General features: G+C 47.7%; 1 protein-coding gene across 6 annotated transcripts in view; it reads right to left on the minus strand.

Annotated features, from left to right (window-relative positions):
- The window catches only part of Sei (potassium voltage-gated channel seizure), a 326623-nt gene that overhangs the window by 164027 nt on the left and 139276 nt on the right, over positions 1-23320 (minus strand). For all 6 annotated transcript variants that reach the window (XM_077699990.1, XM_077699988.1, XM_077699987.1 and 3 more), the window contains exon 2: positions 18290-18520. In XM_077699990.1, the coding sequence (XP_077556116.1) occupies positions 18290-18520 (231 nt within the window). The remainder of the gene's footprint in view (positions 1-18289; positions 18521-23320) is intronic.

Below are 23320 nucleotides of genomic sequence, written 5' to 3' on the forward strand. Positions count from 1 at the left end.
CATTTTCGTGCTGATAGACGGCGGGTACACTTTTAACGTTAGGTACAGATTTGACTAGGGTGCTCGCCAAAGAGTTCCTATACAATTACGAGCTGCGTGAAAAAGGTGCGGGAAGTCCATGGACCGGCGCACGGTTTTTATTCGAACTTGCTCAAGTACCCAAACTCACCGTTGTTATGCATGAACGCGAGTAGTAGACCAGTAAGGTAGTTTGACACATCTCCTTTATTGCAGACCATGACTGAAAACCACTTGTATTTTTTCATAACGTAGAGGTCATTAGAGAATAATTTACAAGTACACTAACATTACACGTTGCCCATTAAACCCAGTAAATGCATCCCAAGTTCGCATTCTACGATTCAGATGACCGCCAAGCTTACTTTCCTAAATGTAAGCGCAAAACAGCAAAAAGGAATTTGGCGTCGGCGTTTCCAGTAACATTATGTACGCCATAGAGACCTTGAAAATGCAGACAAGGGATTTAATTCTTTGCTCTTGCGCATATTTTGCCTGAGACATCCCATTCGGGTGTAAATTCTATCACAAGTTAGAAGAATGAGACTGTGCCGCGGACATAAATGCATGGCACAGTGAATTGTGCGCATTTCGCGGCGGCGAAAATGCCGTTTCTTTAGTATTACGGGCAACTGGGTTTATGCCGCAGTTGCCACGTGCTATATAGAAAAGCTCTCAAGTGGCCATTTTGTCGCCATAAACAAAATTATACCGGACGTTAGACTTTCTCATCTAAGCGAATTTCGCTGTGTATACTTCACGAAAGGAACACAGATAGAGCGGCGCCGAAATGGGCCAAGCGTATCTGCGTTCCCGCTTACTCCGCAAAAGGCGATTCTCCTCGGTAGTCCTTGCGAAAATGTGCGCGCTAAGTAAATATATGCTCGCTCGGACTGCAGCACCTCGGGAATTTTTTTTTTAGAGGGAAACACGGGAGAGGTACAGTATTTCCAGTCTCTGCAAGCTCCAAGCAGAGAGACAACATTCTCCGTTCTCGCGGGCGCGCCACAGCCATTAGCAACCCGCTTGCACTGGTTTCGTGCGAAAACACTCCACACTATATAGTGGGGCCAGTTCGAACCACAAGAAAACGGGCCAGCGTTGAAGCGAACGGGTGCAGAAATATTGCAGCGCGGTCGTTTGGAAGCGGCAACCGAAAGAGTATTGCGCACATTCGCACGCACTCATTAATGGCCCACTTGGCCGAGGTGTAGCCCGGAGGCAGGAAAACGCTGACTCCGGCGGGAAACACTCCGCCCGATAAGATGCGCCCGAGGCGGCGACCGGACGGGAGAAAGCCAGGTAGAAGACGCTGCCGGGAGGTCGGTGCGGCAGGCAGGCAAACGGCGCGTTCAGAAGGGCGCCCTCTGTGACTCACAGGGCTTCCCTCGACCCTCAACCGAGGAATGAAGTCCTCTCGCGCTAATAAAAACGGGAGAAACGACGCGCGCATGAGGCCTAGGAAATGGACGGCAGTTGGCGCGACGCAACAAACGACCATACTGCGTAAGGAGGGGAGGGGGGCGCTGGTTGCTTCGGCAACGTGAACGAGCATGCCTCTCTGGTTGCGTCGGTAATAGAAGAAGCAGGCGGAGCTGACGTCGTCGCTTTGTTATCTTCTTGTAGGCACCGATAGAGTTTCATACTAATGTATACTAGGGCGGAATTCAGTGCCTAGGCAAGCCGCGCTTCGACGAACGCGACATCGCTTGCGCTGGGAAGCGTTTCCTTCGTCTTGGCATGGCTCGCAAACAAGCTCGAAGGTTTCCCGTGGCTGTAAAGACGGGAATATTATTCTTATACTAAACAGATTTTATCAATAATAAAATATAGCTTGCGGCTTCTAAAAGAATTCTCCATCAGAGAATTTTGAACAACTCCATGCAAAGCGCACCAGGAACAAATGTCGCCCCTATAGTTCCCGTCGTCATCACGAGCCATAAGAAGCCATGTTGCGAGCCAGGCCAAGTAAGAATGGGACACTGTCTGCTTCTAAGGCGGCTTCCGTGAAGGCGCGCGTCTGCAGACAACGTTGCACCTCGCTTTTGTAAAGTATAAAAGTATTCGAGAACACTTTGAAGAAGTAGCAAGAAAAATCAGGGAAAAACTCGCAGACGATTCCTCCAAGGTGATAAAGACCCACTGCGACTTCTGTTGTCGTCGTGCTATTGGAATAAAAAAAATAAGTCTACACGGATAACCTTTAATGCTCTACGTCCTAAAGATCTTCCAATAAGAAAGAAAAAGAAGGAGCGCAGGGATGGGACATGTGCCACTATGTGTTCTTCCATTCAAGGTATGCAGTTGTCAGAAAGTAGGCGCCGCACTTTGCCTTCCAAATGCCTTAAAGAATACCTGCCCCAATGTAAGGTCTCAGGTAGAGCGACTAAAGGGTGCAGGTTTCCCGGCCAGTGCTGTCCAAGAAGGGGTCGAGTCTTCATTGAGCAGGACAATGCGTGAACTTGCTCACGTCTGGAATGTGCCTGCCATAAAAAAGGAAATATTTAAATGACGCCACACGTAAATACCATCGCCCGTGGCTTAAACAAGAGTCGCACACAGGTGCGATGTCAACATGTTCTTTTTTCTTGCTTCGTGCACGCATTACGGCCCCTGTTCCGAAGTTTCGGGGTCGGTACAAAAAAAAATTGTGGTTGATTCCTCTGCCATACGAATCGGTAAAACAAGAAAGTGAAATGTGCAGCGAAATCTGCAGCTGAGAATCATTTGCGGGTCGGCGGCTGTCTTGTGGGTGTCTTGTGACGACGGCTGTCTTGTGACGTCCTGCTGGTGGTCGCTTCGGCAAAGGTGTTGACGTTAGTGAAATCTTAGTGTATCCCAGCATAAAACACTTTCGTGTTAAAATATAAAATCCGAAAACGAACAACGCCAAGTATAACGTACTCTTTGGTTCTAAAGGTTGCTTCCCCGCAAGAAGACCCTGTGTGCAAGAGTGCACCTTTTACAGGCAACTTGTTTCGTTGTACTGGCGTCATTTCCGTGGCAGATATGAATGACGTCACTCAAATGTTTGTGCATCCCGGAATGAAACACTTTACCGGCCCCCTCCGCAGTTGAGATTTGAAGATAGGAAACATCGGAGCTGGTGGTCTTCACCATAGCTGTAACTTGGCTTTTATTAGGTGTGACATTTTTCTAAGAGAAAGATGGTTAAAAAGCCAAGCATCTCCATGCAAACCAAGCAAGGTCCACAATTCACCCTCCTACAGTCCTAAATCCAAACTGACAAAGTCCGAAGCCAAAGTACACCTCAACTCAGCCAAAGCCCATAGCCAACTCCCGCGCTACGAACCCAAAAGGAATGTTGTGCCAGCCGAATGCCACGATAGCGCAATCGGATAGGCGCCGGTATCATAACGTGAGAGACCCAGGTTGTATTCCCACCACGGCAAGCATCTTTTTTTCTTGAGGCACGGACTCTCAACACCTGGTCGTGGCCTTCTTGCCTCCTCAGTACTTTCCCCAAAATTTTTGGCCAAACATTTTCCCCCTCTCCACATTTCCGAGCGGAATTTCCTGTGAACGATGCGGGCGGACAGAAGAAGGCTTAAACACCCCTGCTGTTAAAAGGTTTCGGGACCGGAACAGCGCTCATTGTCTTTCGCAAAATGCGCAACTCGTGTACTTATGAAGTTGCACAAAGGGTGCAGGCTAGCCCTAACTGGCCAGAGTATTAATTATTGTGGTCGAGAACATGGTGCATCTATTATCACAATGGAGGGCGCATTCTCGACGTTGCTGTCAGTGTGGCAGCGAGATTTGCTTCTCTGGCACTGGAAACTTGCGGCATGGAAGCACAAAGAAGGAACGCGAATGACTGAGAGGTTATTTTACTAGAAGAGCGGAAGACTACATATGGACCGCCAGTCAAAAGAATGCGCATTCTTAAGCCATAGTGGCTTTGTCCCAGTGACAGACGAGGTAGGTTGGGTAGCTGGGAAGATTAACACGTACTGGAATTCTCTGGGTATTAACTTGAAGTTGTGGGAGGTCCAGTCATCCGCGCTATCTACGCTGCAGTAATTTTTCCTGGTGTAAGGGGAACCGATTATTTGATTGTAGGGTTTAACGCGCCGACGCAACGCAGGTGATAAGGCTCGCCGTAGTGGAATGCTCCGGATTAATTTTGACCACCTAGGAATCTTTAACGTGTGCCGAAATCTCGTACACATGGGCGTTTTTGCTTTTCGCTCCCATCAAAAAAGCGGCCGCCGCGGCCGGGAATCGAACCCGCGACCTCATGCTCAGCAGCTCAACGCCTTAGCCACTGAACCACTGCGGCGGGTGGTGTAAGAGGAACCAACCACTAGAACCACCTATCTGACATTCTTATTAGCCAGCCTGCAAACAAAAAATTTCCCCGCATTTCCCCGAGGGGAAGAATGTGAAAGTGCGAATGCACGAGTTGAATTTGCGCGGTTCGGTAATGTTCGCGAAAGAGAGATCACACACACACACACACACACAACTACAAAGAAAGAAAGATGCATTTATTCACAGACATCTATTTGTGTTGTCGTTGTACTTGATTGCTAGAGCGGATCTCAGCTTTGAAATTTCGTGTCAGTACTCCTTTAAGCGGGTGCATTAGCCCTTCTCACGCCCGATTCCTGGCCAATCCCCCACGTGGGTATGTGCCATGTCAGCGGCCAGGCAGCGCGCGCCCATCTTCCCCCGTTGCCAAGGAAGACGAGGAGATTCCTGGCCAATCCCCCACGTGGGTATGTGCCATGTCAGCGGCCAGGCAGCGCGCGCCCATCTACCCCCGTTGCCAAGGAAGACGAGGAGCGCGCGCACCCGCAGCTGTTGCTATGCGGACGGCGGCGGACGCTTCAGGCTCGCTTAAGAAGTGCATTCGCACTTAAAAAAAAGGGGGGTTGCGACTTAGCTCAGCCAACCTTGGATATCCAAAGCGAAAGCTTGGCTTAGTCTCGTTGAGTATTGGTTTCACTTGGTTAATCTTTGATGTAGCTGTATTGCCGACCATGGCTCAAGGTCGTTCGTTCCCGTGCAACGCTCACAGAAGGTCGCCCACCCGCGCTTTCATTCTCGGCGAATGCAGCGTTCCTGTTTCACGGCGAACGCGGCGCAAAATGAGTCACATATCCCGAGATGACCAAGCGGCGCATGCGTGGACGGCGGCGGCTTTGGTCGGCTGCCGATCAGCTGAGCGGCCGCTCCCGTAGCGGCCGCCACCGCTAAGTCGCGAAACGACTGAAAACGGGGCCTTGTGCGGAGCCCCGCCAGCGGGCTCGGCGAATCACGCGGGGCGCTACGAGCCGTTGTGTCGCCGGGCGTGTCTCCGGTCAAAAGGTCACCTTGCGCATCCTCCAAGAAATCGCTGGACGAAAGTAGTAAAGCTTTGCTTTAATACATATTGTCAAATGCTTTTCCTATTATACCCCTGGTGGCAAGGGTCATACATGCCAAAACTGTTTAGTTCAGTGGAAGGCGTAGGGCTGTTTAAGGCAAAACAAATGTACATAAATGAGAATTAGAACCCTCTTTGAATTAAGTGTACTCGTCGGATTGGCTTTTAGGAAAAAACTACGTGAACATCTAACACTCCTATTCTAGTGAATGCTACCTACGTTCTTCTAATGCAGCTTTAAAAACATCATCAGTTTCTATAAACGCATTTGGTGCATATTTAAACTTCTTGTGCGGCTTTTTTTCTGGACTTACTTTGTTTGTTTGTGAGTCTTCTTGAATTCAGTGTGTTAGGTATCAAAGTTCGTATTTGTGGTCTTGCTGTATGGCATGTAACAGGGGGGCTCGGGTCCTCTCCAGTGACATCAAGTCACTTTTTCCTGAGCCTACCCTCATCTGTGCGACGTAAAGAAATGAAGTGAATTGAAACAAAGCATTTGCATTTGATTGAGAGTCCCTGCGCGTTTAACTGCAATTAAAATTCGCTCTTACGACTGCATGACTTTCGACATTCTTAACACTTGTGCGCTAGATTGCTGAGTTTGCTTTCATACCGATCTATGAGTTTCGTGAAGTCCATGGGGACGCGCTGAGTTATGATGTTCATGAAAATTTAAGTGTCGTGTTTTCGAACAGCGCATTTATTTCCCTCAATAGCCACTTAATGCTTCAGAATTACCAATTTAAAAAACGGACTTAAACACGGTGCTTTAGAGAGGGGCGAGGTGAAAGCATAACAAAGATTTCATGGCATTGATCTCCGTTCAAATGATTGTGCAGAGATGTTGTTAAAATAGCAACTAAAATGGAATTGCGAGGTAGGTGACGAATGCACTATTAATGGCAGTTTGCTGACCGCACTTAATTAAAGTGCGAACCGATTGGGTTGCTGTCGAAATAAGTGTGTGACCAAATGCGTGCAAGAAACTCAACACTATTGTTTCTAATTTGTGATTTACCATGCTTCTTAGTTAATTAACGTAATGAAGCTTGGAAAGATTGAAGTCTAGTCCTTATTGAAAAACCTGAGGCTCTCCGTTTTACAGTGGCTTTTATGATGCTTAATGGGGGTGTTAATTTTGTTTTTGTACTTTGACAAAGTCTTTGACCCTGCGTTTAATGATACTGGTGGATTTCTGTTTAAACTGCGGTTGGTAATATTTATGATACCGGCTGAGACAAAACTCTATATGCTTCTGCAGTTCCCTGAGTGCTCAGACAACATGTAGCTTGTTTCTAGCTGAGGTAAAAGACGTATTCCTGCCGATTTATGTAAGGCTTTTCGTAGAGGTCCCTGTACTGACAGCAGCCGGAAGTATCGAACGCTACTTCAAACTAATTCGGAAAAGTAAATGAAACTCGGCGAATTGGTAAAATCGTCTGAGCGCTCAATCGCACTACGAATATTTTGCAATATACTTCTATTAGAATGAGAGCTACAAATCTTCTGCTAGAAGGTTAGTTCGCCGCAAAGCATATTCCGTCCAGGACGGCGACAACGAAGCGAAAAATTTTGATATACATTGCATTAACAACTGCGATACAAAGCAAAATATAAGGAAAGCAACTCTATCTCGCGCTGTCGCGAGGAGCACTATGCATCTCTTTGGCTATTCTTGTTGTTCTTGGTGTTTGGGTGTGTCTTCCCGCAATCGGTGCTACCTGCCCACCACGTTTCGTAGTCCGGAAGTGCTCCTCTTCTTGTATGGGTTCCTATTTCGAATCGCGTATGCCGCGCTTGCGCAGTACGTAATTATTGACGATGCGCTGCAAGAATCGTACAATGAGGACTATATACTTTATCATTCATGCGTTTCTAAATGGGTATTGCGTGCTGTACCTGCAATCAAAGGCATCCCCGCCGGTTCGCACTCCCGCTAATTCAAACAGATCTCCTGTACCCTCGGAGTTCTAATTAACGAGGTTCGACTGCTATAAAAAAATTCACGCATCTCCACGAAGTGAATCATGACGAGTGGGCGAAGCAGTGGGGATCTTTCTTACCGTAAATGACCCGTGAGAGTGCTTACTGCTGCTAAAACGATTTACAATCGAATCGAGTCCAATGCAATTCAGTTAAATCTAATACATATAATCCATTTCAATCCAATCCAATCCAAATCCAAATCCAATTCAATCCAAATCCAAATCCAATTCAATCCAATCTCCAGGACCTCTCTCTCTCTCTCTCTCTCTCTCTCTCTCTCTCTCTCTCTCTCTCTCTCTCTCTCTCTCTCTCTCTCTCTCTCTCTCTCTCTAACCTTTTGTGAAACTTATTTTGTTCTTTTAACCTTTTGTGAACCTTTAGTTCACGGATGTTTCGATTTACACGGTGCTGTGCGTCTCTCTCTCTCTTTCCATCTCCCTCGCTCGCTCTCTCTCTCTAACCTTTCGTGAACCTTTTATTTTGTTCCTGTTAACCTGTTGTTCACAGATGATTCGATTTACACGGTGCTGTGCCGTGAGAACGGACGCCGGACGGACAAGCCTCCGCCTTAAGGTGCTTCGCCCCTAAAAGCTGCTCTCATGTGCTGTGGGTGAGCAGCTAATCAAGAAAACAACCATATAACAATTTGCAGATTAAAGCCTGTCATCTATCTTCAATATAAGGTCGACAAAAGCGCTCGAACATCAACGGATATCTCTTTAGCACGTCAGATGTGGCAGCCCCAAATTCGTAAACACCTAATTGGAACCGCGCGTAATCGGGCGTTTTTCGGCGCTTGCAAACATTTCCCCTCCCGCAGCAATCGAGCCACCTTCAGCACGCATGAATGCCGGCGGAAATCGGTGCCGATGGGCGCGTCGGGCGCGCTTTGTTCGGTTCGTGCGCACTCCGCGCGTCTCGAAATAGCGCCCTGCGCGAATGCAGCCAGATAGCAATCGGGACCACCGCTCGGAAAAGCAAACGGAGCGCCGAGCAGCGCGCGTTACGGCGCGGAGCTGAAGCTGCCGACTCCTAAGCAGAGTGGCGACTGAACGCCGCCGTCGAGAATGCTCGCCGCGCTGGCGCGACGCCTGGCCGAGCGCCTCTCGAATCCCATAAAAAATTAATAAGATGCGACGCCGCCTCGTGACGAATTCAGAGAGCAGCCTCTACGACGGATACGATGCGGCGAGGGGGTGCGTTCTTTCAAGCAGCGCGCTCTAAAGGCGCCAGGACGAGTTTGGCGGTCTTTTTATAGCTGCAGCTACTGCACGTTGTAGGCTGCATAATCTGTGCGGGACAATGTCTATGAGAAAACGTCCCCTGTGTAAACTTGCCCAAAGCAAACTTACGCATAGTAACAAAGTTTGTGTAGGAGGACATGATGGAAACGCAGGATAAGGAATATAAATTTCGCAAACAGTATTTCTACGCAAAAATTTCTGCGATGTTGTTGGTGAGCAGAACGCTCTGACGGCTCAAGCCCTGCCAAGGGGATTGGCTAAAATACATATGTGAACCAAGAGCCGTATACGCCCACATGCTTAACTTAGGCACATCACACGCATAGCATGGACATCTTAGCTGTCGGTTCTATTGCGCCATTAAAATAGAGATACTACTGCTACAAAGCACTACATGTAAACCAAAATAAATATACAAGAGCATGTTAGCCTAGCAGCACCTCTTGCTGCACAAATAATCATGACATATGACGTTATCTGTCTGGTCAGTTAGAATTCCTGTGTTGTAACCACCGCCAGCTGGCAGCTGAACACTAACGTTTCCCCTGAACACAGCTCAAATATTAATGTCTCATATGAACGGACAGTGCAGAAAGGATGAAAAAGCTTCTTTTGCGTGCAGACGTGTATGCAGCCTATTGTAGCCGAAACGTGGATAAAGCGAACAAGATTGATTGATTGATTGATTGATTGATTGATTGATTGATTGATTGATTGATTGATTGATTGATTGATTGATTTATTGATTTATTGATTGATTGACTTTATTCAATGAGAAGGCTCGCAGCCGAAGGGGGTAGGGATTGTAGGAAGGTGGTAGTGGTTGGCACGTCTTCGTTCCTTCACTCATGGATGCCATCTTTGGGTGTTCATCAGTCTCCTCTCCTAACTGCTCTAAAGAGACCGACTTACAGCGCATAAATAAATAAATAAATAAATAAATAAATAAATAAACTTTATTTAGCCGAGCAGGCAAACGTAACTTGTTCGCACCGTTTCCCGCGAGTAATTTCATCTAATAGACAACACACCGCGACTGTTAAAGCCGCATCATGACAGAAACAGTGGCAACGTCGTGGGCGTGCGCCTGGATAACGTTTGTTTAGCTTTTTGGCTGTTCTCGCAACATCTGTACCTGTATGGGGTATCAAACGAACTTATTGATTCGTTGTAAGCGGGATCACAAGGGCGTTGTGCTGAAGGTCTTCACAGCCCCGCAGGTCAACTCCCCTTTCAAAGGCGTACTCCCACGGGGGAGGCGAGCACTTGCCCAGATTCCGCCGAAAGTGGACAGAGCCAGTCTTGCAATGAAATGGCGTTTCCTTTCTAATTGTTCCTATCCTCGGGCAGCACTCTACGAAATAGCGCCAAAGGTGTTTGTTCGTCGGGTTAAAACGAATAAGAAAAGAAAATTCAGGGAAGTTTCCACTCACGCGCTAGACTTGAATGGCGAAGCTGTTGTAGCTGAGCATTGCTCGACACATAGTGAAGCTTCAGTATTATCATTATTTTACTTGCATAGTTGTGGTGCTAGTCATCGTTGTCATATGCATCGAAAAGGTCGTCGTCTTCTTCGCGGCGAGCGGTCGATGCAGAGCCATCTTCAGCATTGTCGACTTCCACCAGCTCTTCGCCATCGACTCGAGGCAGCGGTGGCGGAATCTGCAAGTCGTCTCGGGAAGGATTGGTATACTTGCAGCCATGTCTCAATTATCCACAATGGCTTCTAGAGAATGCGGCAGAATCGGTGACCGCTCCCAAGCAGGTTGTGTCCTCACCTTTAGCATTAGCGCTGGAGTTTTTTTTTTTTTTTTTTTTCCACAGCGCGAACCGGGGACTCGGCTGCAGCCGCGAGGCTAGAGCTCACGAGCGCTGGTCCATTTTCTCACACCTCGGGGTTTTTGCCAGGTTTTTTTTTTTTTTTTTGCTAAAGTCACTGCGCGTGCCGGGGACGCTCGATGGTCGCCGCGAGGCACGCGCTCACGAGCGCTCGGCCTTTTTGTGTATTTTTTTCTTCAATGGCGAACTTGCGACTTGTGCGACTGCTCCGCTGTTAAGACAGAATGAAGATACACGAATGGCCCAGCACTACCCGTAATGCGCTCGCACCATGGTCATCATTCGATTTCAATTTGTAAATCCGCAATAGAATCTTATCAGACTAATTACATAGGATTTTACTGAACAAAATAATTCGCAACATTCTCGGTTAAATGTGAAACTGCTAGATTATGTGGACTCTACAACCACTCTGTCAACAAAGAAGGATACAACGTGTTTTTTTTATTATTTGTCACAGTACAGGGGGTAAAAGAAAACAGGCCCTTTGAGGACATTAAGAAATATTGCGAAACTGCCCATGCATACGCAACACGTGCTTTATTACCGTAGAAAATTGGCGCAGCTTGCACCACTGGAGCAAGACTGGAAAAACAGCAGAGCTGGCGGCCGCTCTCCCTTCGTAGGAGAACCGGCTATTGTATCCCACATAGATTTCTGGGCTTGCCGCTGAAAGTTCTTTATGACTGACAGGCCCGGATCGTTTTGTCCGCAGGCTATCACATCTCTCCCAAAGTGGACCGTGTTAGCACGAGCTAGAACCCGCGGCAACCGGCTTCGCGAACTCAGCGTCTGCGCTCCCCACTTTAGGCGTGAATGCACGTGAAGTGGCGAGTATAAGAGCATGCGAGAGATCACGCCACGAACGCTGGGCAGAGTCTCGAGGGTAGAGCTGGCCGACACCGGGCGCGCACGCTCACGTGCGTTCGGTATTTTTTCTTGGTATTGTTTTGCAAACGCCACCGGACCAAGGTCAAGCTTATATAGCCTTGCTCTTAAAATTCTGTAAAGAGATTCTATCCTAGACCGATTAAATAAATTTGTGCCCCTCAAAACTTCTCTCTCTCTCTCTCTCTCTCTCTCTCTCTCTCTATATATATATATATATATATATATATATATATATATATATATATATATATATATATATATATATATATATATATATATAAATATAAATATATTGTTAGAATAATACCCCGATAAATCGAGGTGGTTGTTGGCGGCTTTTCTTTTTCCAGCTGACCTCCTACCCCAAAAAAACATCATGCATGTACCTCCATTCATCTCTCTTCTTCCTTCTGCTCCTCCATCTCTTCCCTAGGACCGTCGTTCTTACTGCCTTGCCCGGCTGTCGAAGCAGGCGATTTGCTAGTTACCGCATTCCCCCTTCAGTCGTGCGCTCTCAGCTATGGTTGGGAGATGACGTGCCCAGATTGGTTAAACAGGTGCACCTGAACTTTTAGTTCACCATTTCACGCGTTCAGATGTCTACAAACCGATAATAAGTGCATTTTTTTTCTCGCTAACACGCTGAGATGTAAACAAAAGATAAGCTTACCACCACAACAGCGCTTGTGTTGTGCCTATTACAGCTCTGCATTGGGAGTAGTATGACACTAACTGTCGCTAATTGTAGAACGATATTTTCATTGGAACGCGGGTATTTATGCTTTAGTTGCGAACTCTGTTTTTCGACAAATCATAGTGAAGCGTGGTATATCGTCCAACTTGGCGGAACATGGCACCGAATGGAGAGAAAAAAAGACGGTGTGTGCGAAGACAACTGCGTTTCCGTCGTATAGCCGTAGGAATGCGTGCAACTGCCGAAAGCCGTGTCACCGCGCGGCGGGGTCGGCGTCGATGGGCAATTCCCGGTTGGGGGCGCACTCTGCTGATCCGTGCGTGCTTCGGGGAGTGCGTCAAAATGGGAGGGCGCCGATGGGGGCACGTCCCGGGCGCGCAGCGCACCACGCCGTCAGTTGTTACGCGCCGTGGAGCAGCGTGGTTCGTGACCGACCAAGCGGGATGTGTAGCGACGGCAGCAGCACTCTGCACCAGCGCACAAGAGCGCAGCGGCGCGTTGCCCTCCGACTTCGCCGACGTGTCAGCGAGGCGGCAATCTCTCAGCGGCTGTTTTCGACCCTACGGCAAGCGAGACTTGGAGAACCCGAGCATTAGTCTGATTTTATTTTTTCATCGTCGCTGCCGCACGTGGTGGAATCGGCGGGACACCGTGCTGCAACTTGCCTAGTAGGCACAGGGAACCAAAAAAAAAAGGACAGCAGAAGTAGAAAAATAAGAGAGAGAGAGAGAGAGAGAGAGAGAGAGAGAGAGAGAGAGAGAGAGAGAGAGAGAGAGAGAGAGAGAGAGAGAGAGAGAGAGAGAGAGAGAGAAAGAGAGAGCCTTTATTGCATCAGGAAGACGCTAGGTCAAGTGTGGGAAACGGGAGTAGAAGGTGGGATGTTTGTAGCTTGGGACATCTTGAAAATGGACAGTTTAAATTGCAGCTGTTTGGCTCCTGACGAAGGCGGAAGAGGCCACGTGGTGTGAGAAGAGCAGGCTCGCGGCTCCAAACTGCTCGCGCTAGACCGCTTGCTAGAGAGTAGTGCGCAATTAAAGTGAGCGTGAAGGGTTCCAGCGTACGAGGGTCGATGTATGAGAAGGAGGCATTTGGAGGAGGGTTGATGGCTCTGTAGCACGCGAACTTCGGACAGTGCCAAATTAGGCGCTGGAGATTGGCAGGTGTGAGGGAGGCACAGAAGAGACATCGAGGTGGCATGGATGGAGTCTACCATTTACGGAGTGACTCTGGGGTTATGCTAGCATTGGCAAAATATTTGTTTATAAAAATTTCGGCTGAGAAGATAGACCGTGGCGGGTACTTTGGATTGCGACAAGGTGGGACTCAAAGACTAATATTTTTGTGAACACCGTTGCCCGAGCTCACTACGCTACCGGAGTTGCTACAAGTGACAGCTTTGTAGACAGTAGAACGCTTTCTTTCTGTGGAGAGCGTACTTAGACCATTCATGCGACGGGGCACGACGTAGGTGTCTGGGCTGCGTAGGACCCCTAGTACCACTTTTTAGGCCAACACAAAAAATAAACTATTCAGCACCTAATCAAGAAGGGCCCTATTCAACGGTAAAAAAAAACCAACAGAATATGGGGTCCTCATTCTGCTATGGCATGGCATTTGTCATGACATCGCGTGACATGCCTACAATCATGCATACAATCACCTCAAATGCGTACAATCACCTCGGATGTTCGAGGTGATTGTAGGCGTTGCAGCCACCATTGGATTTCTTATACAACGGGTTTGACAAAGAAGCTAGAAATAGGTGTAAAAGTAAGCATTTTCGGTGGTTATCACGGACCTATAACCGTGTAACGCCTTGTATCGGCACGAAAATGTATAATTAGTCAAGTTAACGCAATCAATCGTTACACAGCCTACAGTTAGCGCAAGAAATAAAAATAAACGAACAATATCACGATTGTCTCACTTAACACCACCTTCATGCGATTGAACAAACCTAAGAAACAATCAGAAACAAACGAATCGTGAACGTCACCGACCATGTAACGCCTTGCGTCAGCCCAAAATGCACACTTGCCAGAAGTTAAGTTAAATTACGCTAATTGTGGATTCTTTAAGAATTTCCTTTCACGGCAAGCATTGAAGGAAGCAATTACGAGCAAATACGAAGCATTCCGAAGAGCAAACCTAGCTATTTCCTAAAATTCTCCTCACGTGGCAGCTTATGAGTCACTTGTGCTGCTGAGCCCAAGGACGCTGGTTCGATTGACGGCAGCGACGGCCGCTTTTTTGGTGGAGGGGAAAAGCGAAAACGCCGGTGTTTTCCGAAATTTGGCGCACGTTAAAAATCCCCAGGTGGTCAAAATTAATCCCGAACTCTCCACTACGGCGCGCCTCATCACCCGTGTAGCGTCGGCACGTTAAACCCAATCAATCAATCAATCAATCAATCAATCAATCAATCAATCAATCAATCAATCAATCAATCAATCACCTTATGAGCCACGCCCAAAAAGCACCAGGTCATTTTAAACATGTCCCGTGTCTGCGTTTCTCAGCCCTCTTGCAAGTTAAAAGCCAGCAAAAAGACAGTGCAGTTACCTGGAATAAATATTTAGCTCAGTCGGCTGAGTCACATGTGGGAAGCCATTAAAGAGATTTTAATGCCTTGTGTCCTCGTCACATTCGCACAGATCTACTCAAGCCTATCCCTAATATCCTACATTCTGTTTGGCTTGGGACTTGTACAATGGTTCACGAAGCCAGTTTACATAATAAATCAGGCACTCCAAGAAAACTAATTAAATAATAACGTCCGAAAAAATCGCTATTCTGTGCACTAAAAGTAGCATGAGAGTCCGGAAAGGCGCTGAAAGCTAAATTCACTTTGACACCGCTTCAGTAGGCCCGACGCTGTAAGGCAAACTTGTCGTTGATGGATTCCTCCAAGCCTGTTCCACGAACACACACAATCAATATTGAGCACCCCATTATCTTTTTGTACGGCATGGAGGAAACCATAAGAAATTGTTTCAGAATGAATAAGCGATGGCTGACGCCCACTTTATGACAATACTGCTCGAAGCTCACGGAATCTCTTAAAAATGGGCTCCGAGCACCAGCTATTACTGCTAGGTCTTAACTAAATTCGCGAAATTACGGCTTTTCGTGGAATCTCATGCCTAGAAATAAATTATACAAGAGATTTTTCGCCACCGTAGTGAATAACCCTCAACTGATTCCAGCAGCGAGCTACAATCTCGAAAGAATGTTTTCAGGGTTTCCTGGAAACGCAGCAGTGCCATGCTCCAGAGGCACCAAGAGAGAAAGAGAGAGAGACAGAGAAAGCTTTATCTGAAGAGACCCATGTGCGGGTTGTTGAGAAGCGCTTTTATAAAATTAATGGCGCTAGTTCTGCAGGCAGTTTGCTTTTCATTTGATGATAGATGTCCTGATACTTGTCAGGTAGACCCCAGGGATTATCATCGCAAAATATCGATACACACTGCATGACATGAAGGGAAGCTATGCCGCGTATCCTAGTCTGAGGCTTACAGAAACACTGCTCACTTACGCACATTTTCATGCAGCGGATAGGGCCGTACAAAATCTGTTAAAATATACAGGCACCGTCTACCTTAAGAGTTCCTTTTACATTTTCACGTAAGTGTTCAGCCACAAGACGCCGACTCACGACAAGTTACATTCATTGGCATTCCATTCAACGCCTGCAATCTTATTTGTTATTTTGTTCCCACCACTTCTACACTGGGAGGACGTTTCGTAGTTAACTCTCGATATCTTTCGTTGTCTGTAAAAAGAACCTGTACTGTTCTATAAGTGAATCAGGTTTAAGCGCCAAGCACAACTTCAAGAAAAACGGGTTTTGACAAGACAGAGGCGCCTCTGTCCTGTCAAAACCCTTTCTTCTGAAGTTGTGCTTGGCGCTTTAACCTGATTCCCTTATGACATACCTACTAGCTCGCATCGACAAATTAATTCAGTTCACGGAACTGTTCGTTCTTTTTTTATTCCTGGCCTATCATCATACAAACTTACCGTCCTGGAGCACTTTTGGCGTTTAAAGCAGAAAAAAATAACGACGGCGTGTTATTACAAGAAATCATAACAGCCTTGAAATTTAACATCTAAAATTCGCCGTTATAGATAAACGTGACGGTGAAACAAAAATGGATGCCATCCCGCCCTGGTATAGGGGAGGTGCAGCACGCTGTTGTAAACCACTACACGTGCTGATGGAGGGGGGTATGAAATGCTCCTCACTGTCTCGGCGGGCTTGTCGCTTTCACTCGGCTTCTCCGGCGGCAAATGTTGGGTCCTGACGCATACTTTCGGTGTCTTGGGCGAAAACTGCTGGGTCCTGCCTAGCCTGACGCATGCCCTCGAATGACGTCCGCCTTCACCCTCCTTCGAAAGCAGCTACAAACCTTATCTTTACCACAACACATAGGGTGAGGGGAGGAGGAGGAGTGAAACTTTATTTTATGACCAGAATAAAAGAGAGGGCCTGGGGCCCTCCGCACAGGTGCAGTCCCTATTCCGGGACCCCATTGGTCAAGGCCGCCGCTCTCGCCCGTTGAGCTAGAGCCCTTTGAGACGCCAGCCTCGAGCAATTGAGCAGGGCTGCCTCCCATGCCTCTCTGGTAGGCGAGGGTTGGGGGATAACGTACGGTTCCTCTGGCATGCCCACACCATGTGGAAGGTGTCGGACACCTCCCCACAGTGCAGACACCGCCCATCTGCTTTAGGATCGAAATGCTTTGCTACTGCAGGGCACATAAATGCGTTCGTCTGCAGGCGCCGAAGTATTCGCTCATTGATCTTGCTCAGACCCTTTGCAGGGGCCGGGTAAATCCGGTGGTTATCGCAGTAATGCTTTACGATTTCTAGAGAAATCGTAAAATAGAGAAATCCGGTGGTTATCGCAGTAATGTTTTACAATTTCTAGAGAAATCGTAAAACATTACTGCGATAACCGCCGGATTTACCCGGCCCCTTGCAAAGGGTCTGAGCAAGGTCAATGAGCGAATACTTCGGCACCTGCAGACGAACGCATTTATGTGCCCTGCAGTAGCAAAGCATTTCGATCCTAAAACAGAAGGGCGGTGTCTGCACTGTGGGGAGGTGTCCGACACCTTCCACATGGCGTGGGCATGCCAGAGCAACCGTACGTGGTTTGCTAATCTCCGAGCCAGGGAGAGCATGGGTGAGGCGCCCGGTGGTAAGCGCTCGTTCAGCCGGGGCCCCATTGTTCACCGGCGCCTTATCATCCAGCATGCGGTTTGAAAGCTTGTTTTGTGGTTTTTTTCTTTGCAAGAATACTGAGCTCTATGCTGCGCGCCTGATTAGCCTGACTCACGCGCTCGATGTCTTGGGCAAGAACTGCTTGGTCCTGCCTGGGTTTTCTATTTACGACACGAAATTTGCCGGCCAACGAGAAGCTAACAGCTTCGCTGTGAAATTAGTGGCCCAAATAATCAAGAGGTGCGCTCAACCCATCGAAGCTGCTTCGGTTTGGTTGGGCTGCACACATTCATAAAAAACAAACACAATTGATCGGGGCATAGTACGAAGGAGTGCACGAAACCTGCATCTTGCCCTCCGGAGGTGTCCGCGTCATTGGCTACGGGAGCCGCTGTGCTGCATTCGACGCCACTCTTCCCTCCCTTCCCTGCGTTCCCACTGCAGCTGTGCCGAGCCCTCTACCCTTCTCCGAGGCTCTAATGCAGTGCCAAGCGCCGACGCAACGCTCTGACCACCATATCCAACGCCTAGGCTACTGCCACGCCCTCTCCCCCTCTCTGCGTCTCTAATCAATACATACGTTCAAGACTTTCGGCGGAGTTAGCCTGTTCATTACTTCACAGTGCATACTGATTACTGAATGCACTCCTCCGCGACGACCGGGCGCCACCCCCGCTCCGCTTGGTGATGTCTCGGCGGCAGCCTTCAGGCCTTAAAAGTCTATAGGGTGTTACTTTAATGCAGCGCCGACTCCACACTCTTCTCCTTCTCTCCTCCCCCTTTAATGTGGCTTGGCTGCTGCCGGGCCGCGCCGTGTCTCCCTACCTGGATTTCTGCTCGCGGCATTGTGGGAACTCTTGTGTGGGTGCATACATGGAACACAGCTAAACATATTCGCTGTAAAGCATCATGCTCCTTGTTCCCGCTGCTTTACAAACACTGAAACCAGGAGTATAGCGAAAACTACGCGGACGCGTGTGTATCCACGCACTCACGTACCGTCCTTGCGATAGTAGAGCAGTTCGGTCTGGCGCTCGACCATGTTGTCCAGGGCGTCGCGGAAGGCAGCCACGGCGTCCGGGTCGGTGAGCGGCCCGTGCAGGAAGTCGCACAGGCAGGAGCGCTGCATGAGCTCGGCCCGTGTCCAGCCGACCAGCTCACAGAAGCCGTCGTTGCAGTAGATGATGGGCAGCGAGTCCACCAGGGCGTTGGCCACCAGGAACCGACGGTCTGCGCAGAGCGGTGAGATGTTGCAGCGCTCCCTTCCACTTCAATTAATTTAAAATTCATAATTGTGGCGTTCATGTTCCCGTTCCTAAACTGACGTTCTACGTATTGCCGATTACCAGATCAGTTTTACACTGGCATATGAACTCCCTATGGATATTTTGCCTTCAATGTGCACATCTCATTACATACCGTTTTATAGGTAGCCTTATTTGCAAGTGGCACTTGCTGTTGCCTTACATTTAAAAAATATCCGTAGTGCTCGGTGAAGTTTGTACGGACTGTACGGATGCAGTTAACTTGAAGGATATTCTCTGGGGTTCGCGGCCTTGCAATCCAGCCCCCTCAGGCAGTTGTTTGGGACCCCAACACTGCAAATTTCTCGGTGTGAATTGCACGACGTCAACAATGATATCAAGATTTACTATAATAGCTAAAACGCATTCTTTAGAATAATTGTTTCGTGTTACCAAAGTCCCGAAACTCTGCCTGTAGTCTGGCGTCTGCTACGAATACGCAACATGTGTAGTGTTCAAGGTGGCTTGCATGAAAAAAAGAGAAATGTGTGTTCGCTGTTTCAACATCATTCGATAAGCGACTTATTCTCTTCAAAAATAGCATAGATTTTGTATTTGCTTGATGCGGTATATTTTCCGTTAGGCTGGTATCAAAACATCCTGAAGTTCCGGTGAAGGGACCTTGCAAAAACAATACGAGTATTGTGTTATGCAGTTCCATTTGTTCGATGATCCCCCAATTCTCATTCCGCTCCAAGGTTGCCTCATGTTTATTGCTATTAAAAAAAGTACTCGTTTATAAGTTTCGTGCGCTATATTTTCCATAAGGTCGGTATCAAAAACATCTCCGCAGTTCTCGAAAACAAACTCTTTCGCGACCCTATAATTCCAATATTTATACATCCGCTTTTTGATCTCTCTATTGCAGCATGATGCACACTTGGCCGACAGAACGAGAGGAAAATAAGGTCGCTGTAGGTGCAGCAGAAACCCGAAGTATGCAAAATTGTTTTCCATCGTTCGTTCCTCGTGGCCGACGGGGAAGCCCTAAATGAATCTTCGTCGTTTTGAGCACTGTGGAATTTCCTTTTCGGGTGGGACAAATTGCTTACAGAGACGCGACCACGTACACTCTACTTGGTAGCGATATGAGGGGAATGTGGCGTAGCTGGCAGACAAAATGAAAGCAACGGCGAAGCTCATATGCAGACGAAACTCAAGACCCTTACTATATGCATGGCTTTCATATATTCCGCTTGCGCGGCTCATAGTTCATTCATATCTCGTATGACGGTGTTTATACCTTAATACACATTCCTCTTTAAGTTCCAGCGAAAAAAGTGTGTGGGTAAGCAAGAACGCTTGAACGCAGTATACGCTTGAAAGCACAGCGTATGGTGTAGTCAATATTAGAGCACCGCATTCCCGAAGAACTCTATAAAGAACGGGGAGGAACGTATTGCCCTGGAAATCTCAATTGAGTTTGTTTGCGCTCGAACCACACGGTGGTGAGCAAAACAGAACAAACGTCAGGAAGCGTTACCTTTACCTGTTTGGGATGAAATTTTTGAGCTACCGTTCACAGTAGTAATTCTTGGGGAGCGACCAAGAAGAAAGATGCGCATCTCATCTCGCAACGGGAACTTTCAGAATGAGTTTGTCGTGGTACAATCATCACTGCCAGTGAATGCTTTCAATCCTTGTTGATTATAAACGCCGGGGATTTTTCATTGGACATACTGCTTAAATAGGCAACCCCCACCCCCCCCTTCCTCGTCCGACCTAATTACTCTCGTAATGTCTTTTTCGTGGCTTAGGTTTTCGCTACATAGATAGGATAGCCTGAACAATTACATATTCCTGTTTCTTCTAGCATGTCACTACCTGCACTAAAAAGCTGTCGCACAGCTGGGATGCTTCACCTGATTTCGGCGTTTTACGTTTATCCTCAAGCACACTAGAAGGTTCTGCTTCCACAAATCCTGAAATATTTTTTACACGTTATCGGCAGATTGACTTAGGATGATGTCATCATTGATCCCTAAATCGTTGCTGTTTTGAGATGGCAGAACTTGTCCGTACCGGCGCCTGATTAAAGAGGCCACGCAGACAAAATAAAAGTTTGTTTTATTCGAAAGATGTCGTGTTTGTAGTGCCCCCAGCGCTTGACCGGCAGCAAACGAGAAATTCACTGAGCGGAAGTTCACCGTATGCAGTGAGAAATTAATCAATTTAGGTTAAAAGGTTCATTCTCCCGCCAAATCGTGTGTTTCCGTGACGTCTGCAATGAAGCCACAAGAGCGGGTATTTGAACTAACTTCCAGTGCGTCATTAGGCTCAGCAGCCTTGCTTATTGTCAGTCCTCCCAGACAGCGCAACCATACGGTGCTGCGGAATCTTGTCCGCCGTTGCTCTGTTTTTGACCATATTTGAACCTGGCTTGTTTTTGTTACGGTAGAAAGTAATCGTTTCGTGAAATATGCGGAATGCTCGACAAGCAGGGTCACGTAAGACAATATCGCTCACGCCAATCGACCAGTGTCTTGTAAGACACCTCCAAAGCGGCGGGCTGCTGTGCAGCTAGAACAAACATAGTGCGTCCAGTAACAACAGCAGTGCGCATCAGTACTTCTATGCTTACGTGAATTTTCGTAACTTTCATTGTTTACTCCACATTCTTGCTGCTGTCAAATGACTATGCATTGCATTTAACCGAAATAGCTCGTTCGGCAAGCTTATAAGCCCTGCGTAATTTGCGCAGGGCCTCTTTAAGCACAGCACATGACAACAGTGAGCTGTTCGATGTTCTGAACTATGCCCTGCCGAACCGGAAGTAATACCTCGAAGCCAAATACTGTTACGTGCAGAACCCTACGATCTCCTTATCGCCAGACACGGTTTAAATCGTCGCACGACTAGGTAGAGCGGTAAAAGCTTCAGAGCCTACAGTATGACTGAAGCAGCGTTGTGATGGACCAACTCGCGTGCGTATGCGCGTGAACGTCGATTGCCACCTCAGGTCTGTCACCTGTTCAAGTACAACAACAGAAATATTGTTGTCGAAACTTTTGACGCGCCGAAGCCAAACTTCAGTGACTTGCTCAAAGGTCGCTTGCGATTCCCCAACGCTTGTGCCGGCTGGGCAGTGCGGGCACGGCACCACTCGGGAAACGGCCTCGCATGCATTAGCTCCTACGCTAACATCGTATCTAAACCGGCGTACGCGTGAAGCATTTCTTCAAAACCATTATTTAGGCTTTTGTAGTCAACCACGCATTATAGGGCCCTTGTGGCAACATCCGCGATCGCAGGCAACTGCAGCGTCGGTCTCTTGCGCGCCATGTGACTTTCGTTCGCAGCCGTGTTTTCATTCTCCAGGGATGCGAAATGCTCGACAGTTAGTAGAGCGCCAGCGCATATTGTGAGTGCAATTAATAATATGTCTGTTGACGCCAGCGCCAAGAATAGAGTTGAAACGCGGCAGACCATGCACGCTGGTGTGTGTGTGTGCGTTTTTTTTTTTTTTTGCGAGATGCGCGCGCAAAGCGCATGTGCAGGTGCAGCGGGCGCGTTTACGCGGTTTTCAGTGTTGCCAAGCGAAAAAATCGCCCGCTAAATTTTTGAATGCATATCATCTATAACGTCCTTCCTAATAGCGAACTTTTAGTTTTCCTTGGGAAATACTGCAGTGCTCGTAAAGAACCTTGGTATATAGGTCCTTTAGGCGCACGTTGCAATTACTTAACGCCGATTACGCAATGCCATCCTAACCAAAGTTATTTACAACGAGTACCATGCATTATCGCCTTCTAATAATGATAAGTACAAATGTCTGCCATATTATGCAGATATACCGCAAACTGTGTCGTTCACATTCACCTTATCATTGTAGAGTAAACATTCCTGAATAAACGCCTACCGAGGCGTTATTCCGGCTTACGGTTACTTCAGTAAATTACTTTAAGCATGCATTCCTCCCCGCTATGATTGGAGCGGCATGAAAAGCCAGTGCTATAGTCTGCAAGGAGCCTAGAGACAGCGGCCACCCTGCATTCAGAACGGATGTTGAATGAGCTCACGCTCTTTCCTTTTTTTCTTCTTCTTCTGTAGTCGCGACCATTTGCCCTCCAGGATAACGCTTTCGACATGCTGGGAAAGATGACGGCGAACAAATATCGAGACAAGGCTTCTCAGAAGAGTCCCATGTTGTTTCAAGGGATGAGGTCTTTAGGAGGAAAGGAGCCAACAAGAGACATTGCGGTTTTAGCCGAGGGCAGAAAGAGCAGCTCTATAATAGCAACGCATACAGGAGCGGGAACGAAGATGAGCGCAGCTGTACACCTCCAAGGGCGGGAAAGAGCGCTTGTAAATTTTACGTGTTACGGGAGGTGGAAAAAGACATTCGTTTGTGCAATGCGTTCGTGCAATCGAGCTTGTTGACTTGTTCCGTGGACCCGTCGGTAGAGACCCATGCAATATGATGCCACATCATGTCTCACGAGTGCTTTTTAACACGAAAGCGTTTTATTCCGGGATTCACGAAGATCGCACTGACGCCATATCCGTCACGGAAATAACGCCTGTACAAGAAAGCAAGCGGCCTGTAAAGGGTGCACCCCTGAACACAGTGTCTTCTTGCGGGGAAGCATTATTTAGGACGAAAGAGCACGTTATACTTAGGATTGTTCGCTTTCGTGTTTTGTATTTTAACACAAAAGTGTTTTACGCCGGGATACACCACGATTTCACGGACGTCATATCCGTCACGGAAATGACGCCAGCACAC

The sequence above is a fragment of the Haemaphysalis longicornis genome, unplaced genomic scaffold, assembly GCF_048455015.1.
Source record: "Haemaphysalis longicornis isolate Haplotype H1 unplaced genomic scaffold, Haemaphysalis longicornis Haplotype H1 scaffold_2, whole genome shotgun sequence".
Lineage (NCBI taxonomy): Eukaryota > Metazoa > Arthropoda > Arachnida > Ixodida > Ixodidae > Haemaphysalis > Haemaphysalis longicornis.